The sequence below is a fragment of the Diceros bicornis genome, chromosome 12 (genome assembly GCF_020826845.1).
Source record: "Diceros bicornis minor isolate mBicDic1 chromosome 12, mDicBic1.mat.cur, whole genome shotgun sequence".
In the NCBI taxonomy this organism is placed as follows: domain Eukaryota; kingdom Metazoa; phylum Chordata; class Mammalia; order Perissodactyla; family Rhinocerotidae; genus Diceros; species Diceros bicornis.
In genome coordinates this window covers 19,467,826-19,477,556 of record NC_080751.1, presented here as the reverse complement: position 1 = coordinate 19,477,556, position 9,731 = coordinate 19,467,826, and the positions used below count along the sequence as shown (strand labels likewise).

General features: G+C 41.7%; 1 protein-coding gene across 1 annotated transcript; it reads right to left on the bottom strand.

The window, feature by feature from the left end:
- Window positions 1-2,108: 2,108 nt before the first annotated feature.
- Window positions 2,109-8,434, bottom strand: BMP10 (bone morphogenetic protein 10). Its single transcript, XM_058550657.1, has 2 exons — window positions 8,101-8,434; window positions 2,109-3,076 (listed from the first exon to the last, which is right to left on the bottom strand). Exons 1-2 carry the CDS (start codon window positions 8,432-8,434, stop codon window positions 2,136-2,138), a joined length of 1,275 nt encoding a protein of 424 aa, XP_058406640.1. The 3' UTR covers window positions 2,109-2,135.
- Between the last annotated feature and the right edge of the window lie 1,297 nt (window positions 8,435-9,731).

Below are 9,731 nucleotides of genomic sequence, written 5' to 3'. Positions count from 1 at the left end.
AAGCCAGCTACACACACACACATGCACACATACACACACATGCCTACGTGCCATTTTATATGGAGACTATTCCATAAATGAATGATTCTGAGCTGCATGGCCATCAAATTATCAATCACCGTATACTCACTGGTGGTCAAAATACCACTTTTCCTGGGCAATGAATTCCCCAGGATCCACTCTCTGGACACCAGTGGACAATAGGTATACAGAGATGAGGTCCATACTGGGCAAAACGTCCTTCAAAATAACTTCCTTTGCCTCTATTTTCTAGTGCAATATGAATGTATAACCCCAAAAGGTTTGTGAAAGGGAGGCTGATGGTTTCCCAGGGTTAAAAAAACATACAAGAGTTCTTAAGGAAGTATGCAACAGGGTGAGTGGGGGACAGTGTACTAGAAACCACATCCCTGATTCTAGTGTGAACCATTCGTGTTGTCTGCCTGGAGGTGTTAGCACAGTTTGAGAACTGCACTGCTCTGGTTCTTCCTGCACAAAGCATATGATCCCACGTGGTGGTGGTGGTGGTGGTGGTGGTGAGGGAGAGGGGGGTTGCTAAGGCCAGAGCCGGAGTCTCAGTGTCCTTCCAACTGGCCAACTGCTGACAAACCCACCGGCCTATTCCTGTCAGGAACACATCCAATCCCTTAGTCCTGGCCAGTTCCAAAGCAGGAAGACTACAGAATGGGAAGGATGGGAAGGCTACAGGGTTTCTACCACGGGGCAAACTTGATTTCAAAATTCAGGCTTAGCTTCTGAGTCATTTGCTTGTGTGTCTGTTCATTAATTTGTTTATTTACATGTGTCCATTTAGACTCTGATTTTCCTTTTCTTATACTTAAGTATTCTTCATGAACAAAACATTTCATAAAAGATTATTAAAATAAATCAAATTAAATATTGGGGGAAACCTAGAAATTAGAGCTAACTCCATTCATCCTGAAAACAAATGCTTTCGCATGTCCCCTTCCGGCCCACAGCAGGGGCAATGAAGGATAGTGCAGATGGGGGACACAGGCATGGGAGAAGGATGTGAGGCAAAGAAGAAAGAGGGAAGGACAAGGTGGAAAAAAGCAAAAGCAGAGGTGCAGACGCAAGGGAGAAATATTAAGAATTGAAGAAAAATGTTAAGAAGTGAAAAGTCCAACAAACAGATCCCTTCTGATTTTCCTCCTGTGTGTCATTGATAATTTTATTTTGTCCAAACAACTTAATTCTCCAATTAGAACTGCTTATAATTTTACAAACACATCCTAGGATAGCTTCTATATCCTTTCCCCCTCCTCCCCTAGGAGCCGCCTTGCACCTCCTTTACTTCTGCAGTAATAAAGGCCAACACGCATGGCTTTGCTTTCCTGTTATCTCAGGAACAGATGTCATCCTGAAGTCCCCTGTTTCCCTTTCTTGACTAGGTGCTGCCTTCTAGAGCTCATTGGTGCTCGTGGGTTCGTTCTTTGCTATTGTACCTTAGGCCACTGCTTCTTGAAGCCATTGGGTTTCTGTATCAAATAACCCCTCCTCTAAAACATGCAGCATCCTTTACCAGGCCCTGCTGCTCCCAGCAATGGCAGAAACTCAACTGACAAAAGCGACACCTGCATTTCCCATGGTATTTAGGAAATGTAATACTTCCTAGGATGGTTAAATTCCTGGTGCAAATTATCTTGATATAAATCCTGCTCAGAGAAGAGGTGACTGAGAACATACCATTGGCTTTTAATATATACACATTTGGTTGAGTAATGCACATGTATGAGTCTAATCTATCTCTATAGAACCTGAAGAGTTTTATAAGTTTATCTATGTACACATATACATCCACAAATAACTATCTTTCAACACTGTATTTCTGCTTAGGGATTGTTGTTTTCAAAGTGACATAGAGGACAAGTAGTGTGAGCTTACCACTTGCTGTTAGAGGTGGCACAGCAAGGAAATGGCAAGTCCAAAGAAAAACAGATTGGAAGGGACTAGACTGTATAGTAAAATATGCATCTCCTACAACAAACCGACCTGTCAAATTCCCTAAGGCAACAAGCCTCTATGATCTGTACACCCTTATTAAATAATCTCTTTAAATAGGAACACAAAATATACACATTTACAGTTATTAAATAAACCACAGGACTCCTCTTCTATCTACAGCCACATTCAGAGACGGCCATGCCTTCATATTTAAACTTGTAAGTGACGACACCTTTGTCTAAATAGAGAATGGAGATGGGCTCTAGCTTGGTGGGCACACAGCAGGCTTTGGAAGCCTTCTGGGAATTCTTGAGGTGGACCAAGGCCTGGATAATTGCATGCTTTGTGGGTGTGAGATGCTCTGCCAGGGGGTAGTTGCAAACGCCACGGCATTCGTAGGCTTCGTATCCAGGTGGGGCAATGATCCAAGAGTCCCAGCCAATTTCCTTAAAGTCAATGTAGAGTGGGGTCCTCTTGCAGTAGTTTCCTTTGGCATTCCTTCTGATACGAGCAGTGGAGTCGTAGATGATGTTTGACCTCATCTGCAGCAATGCCTCTTCCCCAGGTCCACTGGAAAAACCATCTAGGCCCAGGTTGTCCAACTCCAGAAATTGCTCATGGGCAATCATTTCACTCAGTTCCTCCTTCCCCTCCTTCTCACTGCTTTGGTCATCAGAAAACACGACAAGCAAAGGGTCATGCTTATTCTGGGCACTGGTATCTATTTCCAGTTGTCCCCTGCTAGTGTCCCCAGTTTCATCCTGTGTGCTCTCGATGTAGACCTCCAGCTGGTGGGTGGATGAGCCTGACTTTTGCCAACGTCTGATGGCATCGGTGACATCAAAAGTCTCCCACTCACTGTTGGTCCCATAGATCTCTCCTGACACCAAGACCAGCATGTTTCTCTCACCCTCGTTGTCCCCTTTGCCCTCTAGTACTTCATAAATGGTAATTTTCCGGTCCACTCCATCGTACATCATGCGATCTCTTTGCACCAGGGTGTACAACCTGAGTTCAGCCATGATGACCTCTTCATGGTGAGGAATGGACACATTGAAGAAGAGAGGGTATTTTCGGAGCCCATTAAAACTGGCTGGTTGGGAAAAGAGATCTGCAAAAAAGACAAAAGTCAGATTTGCAATATGTTTCAGAGAAAAACAGATGTTTATTTACATAATAAGAGGGCCTGTCCATGCAGGAAGCTTGATACAGAGAGAAAGAGGGGAGATCAATGAAAACAAACACAATGTTAGCATTCTCTGACACAGAAAATACTGAAAGGTCAATGGTAGAATGCTAAACTCATTTAAGCTGCCAAGACGAAAATGAAAATGGCTGCCTAATGAATAGGAGAAAACTCTCCCAGCCTTGCTTGTCGTAGCTTATCAGCCACAGAATTATAGAACCAGGAGGGACCTTGGAGATTGTGTGGGCAAGCCTCCAATTTTTCTAACCAGTGAGGAGCTATCAAATTGGACATGTGGTAGTTGTTCTTGTCTTGAAGATTTTCAGGGATGTGGATTTCATAATTTTTCATATTTGTATTTGTAATGGGTGGAGATCCCCACATAAGGCACTGGTTTTCCTAAAAGACCTCCATCTAGACCAGCGGTTGGTAAACTGTAGCCCATGGGTCAAACTGGGCCTGCCACCTGTTTAGGAAAATAAAGCCTTACTGGAAATTAGCCTTGCCCACGGCCCCGTGGCTTAGAGGTTAAGTGCGCACGCTCTGCTACTGGCGGCCCGGGTTCGGATCCCGGGCACACACCGTGGCACCGCTTCTCTGGCCATGCTGAGGCCGAGTCCCACGTACAGCAACTAGAAGGATGTGCAACTATGACATACAACTATCTACTGGGGCTTTGGGGGATTAAAAAAAAAAAAGGAGAAGGATTGGCAATAGATGTTAGCTCAGAGCTGGTCTTCCTCAGCAAAAAGAGGAGGATTAGCATGGATGTGAGCTCAGGGCTGATCTTCCTCACAAAAAAAAAAAAAAATGCTAAAAAAAAAAAAGAAATTAGCCTTGCCCATTCGTTTCTGTGTTGTCTGTGACTACATTGCATTACAATGGCAGAGTTAAATACTCACGACAGAGAACAATGGCCCACAAAACCTAAAATATTTACTGTCTGTCTGGCCCTTTACAGAAAAAGTTTGCTGACCCCTGCTCTAGACACCAAAGGTTGACAAGGTCAACAAGATAACCATACACCAAGGCAGGCACAGCAATTGAATTCTGGGTCTGTGGTCCTTGACAAGGAGGAATGGGAGAAAATGAAGCTTGGGGATATATTGGTTGTCTTAGTCTTGTATCCTTCACACCTGGCATGGAGTTTAGCACATACCAATCACTCAGAATGTTTATGGAACAAGTTTTTAAGGGTGCTTTAGTCTTAGAAGCACACCTCCAAATATGATCATGTTGACTTCCTATCTGAGAATTTTATAGGAGTCCAAAGTTCCTGTACACTTGCTCCAGGTAATACATGTCTACAAGGAAGCCCTGAGGCATTTGTCACCAATCAAAGCGTTCCATGACACCAAAGATGCTAAGGACCACCAATTAAGGGGTTCTCTATCATCTTTGGCAGCATTTTCCCAACTGTATACCCAATTCGTGATGTCAGTGGGGTCCCTGTTCTAGATTGTCTTCTTTAATATTTTTCTTTAATTTGATCTGATTATTTTTATACTTATTACCTCTTTTAGACTTGTCCTAAGCAACAGCATTCATGAAATGAGAGGTTTGAGGTGATAGTTATGTAGATTTTTTTCCAATCCACGTTAATAAAAATACATGATGAGGGTCGGCCCTGTGGCTTAACAGTTAAGTGCACGCACTCCGCTACTGGCTGCCTGAGTTTGGATCCCGGGCGCGCACCGACGCACCGCTTCTCCGGCCATGCTGAGGCCGCGTCCCACATACAGCAACTAGAAGGATGTGCAACTATGACATACAACTATCTACTGGGGCTTTGGGGAAGGAGGAGGATTGGCAATAGATGTTAGCTCAGGGCCGGTCTTCCTCAGCAAAAAGAGGAGGATTAGCACGGATGTTAGCTCAGAGCTGATCTCCCTCACCAAAAAAAAAAAAAAATACATGATGATTTCACATGATTCACAGCTTCCTCTGGGTACCACCTCAAGTCATCTCATACACTGCCAGTGGGAAATACTAGTCAATGAAATGAGTTTAAACTCTCTAGCATGGCTCTCAAAACTAGCTATAACCAGCTCTTAACCTCTTGATCCAGTCATAGCTCCCATTCATCCGCTATAGTGCATGAAACATTGCAATTGATCTATTGATATTTGTTGAAAGATTAAATACATTGTAAACCCTCCTATTTAAAGTAGACTGATCTCTTCACCACTTGCCAAAACACTCCTTTGCTTTACTATGTACTGCACCTTTGAATATGTTCTTCTGACCCTTGGAAAGCCCTCTCCCCTCACCTCCACCTCTGTAGCTGTGACCCTCACTTTCTTACTGCCCTCTCTAGAAGTTCACTTCTTTCTGGGTCACTTGAGTACTTATTCTCTGTGTCTCTCCTTTGACCTTTGCCATTTACATCCTTATATTTCAGTTGTCTTTTTATGAATGGATCTTCCCAACTAGATTGTCATCATGCTGGCGGATACCACAGCTTAAACTCCCTTTCATGCCTCCAATCTACCAAGATGCCTTAAACAGTGGTAGCACTTTCAGGATACTGATAAGTTGATGATTCTGGGCATCAGACCAAATTGATTTATGGGCATGACATGTGTCCTTAATACATCAAGTAACTTAGGAGTTGTCCTCCCTTATAAGAATGAAAGAGATTTGACTCCCCTGGACAGGGAACATGAGAAGATCAAAAATAGGGGAATAGACTGGTTGCTCCATCTGTGAGAAAAGTGCAGAATAAAAGCTCATTGTAGTGGGAGGAAGGGATTACAAAGGAGCACAAGGAAACTTTTGGTCTGATGAATATGTTTACTATCTTGATTGTGGTGATTGTTTCAGTGGATGTTTATATATGTCAAAATCTATCAAATTATACATCAAATATGTGCAGTTTATTATATGTCAATTATACTTTAATAAAGCTGTTAAAAAATAATTGCACTGTGTATGTGCAAATATAGTAAGTAATAGTTGGAGGTGTTGCATTTCAGGCAAGGGAACTAATGTTTGTTGAGCAAATTTCATGTGCCACGTGCTTTGCAAACATTGTTTTGGTTAGTTCGTACAATGACTCTATAATGCAGGTACTGCTGTTCTGTTCATTTTACACCAGAAGAAATCGAGCCTCAATGCAGAGAACTGACTTCCCCAAGATGACAAGGTGAGATCAGAGCAGTGCTAGGAATTGAAGTCATGATTTTTCCATCTTAAAGGTGGTACTTGTTTTCCTCTGATTAGTTAGATTTGGAGGAGGTTTTTTTTGTTTTTCCATCTTTGTCTCCTAGGCAGCTGCACTGAGCACACCCAGAGAGTCAAAAGAGAGACAGTAACAGCCAACAGGGTGAGCCCAATGCAGGAGTCATGTCTTTGGGGCTATGCATTTCCACCCGCAGACTGGCAGGGGGGGGACAGCTGTGTTGTCCACTGAGAGATTTGCTCCTACCCTTGCTAGTCTCCAGTAACAAGAAGCTTTTAAACTCCACTTCCTGACCTGGATCATCCAAATCCTCCACAGGAGAAGCGAGAACTGAAAAACTTCTATTTTCCCACCCACACCCTGAGCCAGGCACCTCAGGTTCAGTTTTCAGAAACATAAGGAAGAGTTCCCATGAAAGGAGGCTGTTTATTTTCAATTCTGACTCACCTCCAAATGGAATCTGTAATTTCAGCTTTCCATTTCCATTATGTTACTAAATGTTACTAAATAACATTTTCAATATGTTAATAAATATTTGAAATTTTCACGGTCACCTAAATTTTAAAAGCAAATGGTATCTCCAGGACTGAGCAATACCTACTCAACATTTCCTGCAATGCCTAGAGTTCAAGGAATTCATTAGTAATAACTAGCCTTTGTTCAGCACTTCATAACAAATGCATTGCATTCTTACTTGTAACCTCTTTGAAATCGCTCTTTTGGGTTATGTAGGTATATTATTCCCAATTTACTGATGAGGAAATAGAGGTTCAGGGAAATTAAGCTAATTATCCACAACTACTAAGTCACTCCTGTTTCAAAATTCCAAATCCCAAGCTATTTCTTTGCCACCACCTTTCTGCTTTCAAGAACATTTGCCAACATCAATCTAAACCCCCTTTTTACCTGGTTAATGACTATAAAAGCATAATTGGTAAATATTAAAAAGTTAGTTTCTTTGGACTCACAGCTTTTAACATAGATAGTAGAAAAAAAACTTTTTTGCCCACTAGTACCATATTAAACAAAGGGTTAACTTGTTAGGTCATTAGATTTAGTTACTGAATAGAGATCTGGGGGGAGAAAACACACTTCTCCCACTGATAATTAAAGCTTGTGCATTGCTCTTCATAAAGACACAGAAATAAGCTGGATCACTAACTGGGCTGTGTACACTTCCTGAAAACTCTAAACAGTGCTTCAGGGGTATACATGTCACATCAAATACAACAAGACTTTAAAAAGAATCTCTAAAATATAAGTTTCCATCCTATTTGAACATTTCTTAAATAAGGTCACAAAACGAAAACTCATCCAAAGTTTGAGGAAAACACCCATCACTTTCTGTTTTTTTGCCTATTTTCATTCTAAGTAGAAATTGACATATTTTATAGTCAATTGAAAGCCAAATGGAAACTGAGGCCCATCTGGAAAATGACAGATAAAGGTACAGTAGTAGACCAATATTAATTATTTTTATTATTTGCTGTCTAAATTAAAAACTTTTAAAGCCCCGATTGTGATGTCAAAATGGTAGAAACTTTATGGCTTTGGTTTAAAAGATATTCTTTAACACCTTTAACACCATTTGGGAAATGACCGTAAAAATGGTATTGACCAAAATGTGCATTGTTTTGTGTTTCTGTGTACACACACCCTTATATAGACGTATTCACCTTTATCTATATTATTTCCATGAGTTGTAAATTTACTTGTCATTTCTTGAAAAAAACCCAAGCCAAATTTCATCAGTAAAATGTAAATTTACCTTCATTCTTGAAACTCCTAATGATGTTGGCAGATGGCATGGAGGTCCGATCGGTTGCAAATTTGTTATAGAGTTCCAACATGTACTCTGGCGGGTCAACCTTGGGTGAATCCTGCATAGGGATGTCAGACAGGTTCAATGTCTTGAGAAATTCATTTTTCATGCTCTGCAGCAGGGTGTTGAAGTCAACACCATCTTGCTCTGAGAAGACATCATCGAAGAGGGGCATATCTTCTTCCAGAGGCGACCGCTCCAGGCTCATGATGGGGCTTCCAGAAGCCAAGTGAGCCACTAGGCAGAAGAGAGCACACAGCTCTAAGGCCAGGGAGCCCATGACTCTGCTCGAGCCCCCAGGCCAGCCCAGGAAGGTTTAACTCTCCTGGGCTCTAAGTGGCAGTTTTATCTTGCGGAGCGTAAATGTCTCGTGTCACTGGAGACAAGTTTGGAAACTCTTCCCCTCTCTCTCCCTCCCCCTACCATTCTTCCTCTCCCCCCAAAAGTCAGGTTGCAGTAATTGGATAACAAAATCCCCTATAGGGGCCTAGCTTTTCTTATCTCTCTAGTGTAAACTTGTGCACCAGATTTTGTTTCTATCTTGCTATCCCTTTTTCTTTTAATGAGCATTTTGTAAACATTTCCACATTCTGACACTGGCTGAGAGATAGGATAATTTTCTCCTTGCAAAGGCTCTGCTTCTCTTCCTTTCAATTCACTTCCTTTTGGCAGGAATGCCTAAATTCTGCTTTTACGCGGTTCAGTTTCACACATGCGTATAATAAATATTAAGAATCAACACAATACGCATCAACGGTGAAACGTATGAGTGATGAGGCATCTATCCTCACGTGAACATTTATGAAAAAAGACCAAATATCCAATATCTCCAAGTTAAGTGAATACATACAAATGAATTTATATAAATTTTTAGAAGCTTACATTTTCAGAAAGAAGAAAGTATAAACTATATGGTCAATAGCCTTTTCTGGACAGATTTGATCTGGCTAAACTGGCTTTTGAAAAATATGGAGAGTTCTTAAACTAAAATTTATGAGGTGCTTTCCTACAAACACACACACATATGTGCCTGCTTTACATACATCACCAAAAGTGCTCCCTGTAATAACCTGATTATTATCCCCACCGTGTATATGGGTAACTAAGGTTCAATAACTTGTGAGAGGTCACAAAGCTACAAAGTGATAGAGCCAGGATTTGAACCCAGGCAGTCTGACTCTTACGAAAAAGAAAACAATCAGACTTTTTAACCAGTGTTCCCCTAGACTGCGGCTGGGACAGTGATGCTGAAAGGCTGACCAAACCTAGGGGGTCCACAGTCAGGGGGAAGGCAACAATATACAGATGGATGTGAAGCTCAGATCCTTCACCCATGCAATGAATTATTAAGACGGCCAAAATCTCTGCCAAATCTATCTTTATGGCTAAATCAAATTGATCATCAAGTGGCTCCAGCAAAAGCTTGGCAAACAACACTATTAGGCAATGAAAAATGCCAAATGCCTTGAAAAACAACGGTGTCATTGATTGCACGTCTGATTTAGGAAAGACAAGTCGAGTTCATCTCACTCTCCAACCCCAATTAGTGGCGACAGCAGCGTAGTGAGGTCAGGCTG

Coding starts and splice junctions, on each gene's coding strand:
- BMP10 (XM_058550657.1), bottom strand. CDS start 8,434: ATGGGCTCCCTGGCCTTAGAGCTGTGTGCTCTCTTCTGCCTAGTGGCT. Junction 3,077..8,100: donor TAGGAGTTTCAAGAATGAAG/GTAAATTTACAT, acceptor TCTTTTTTGCAG/ATCTCTTTTCCCAACCAGCC.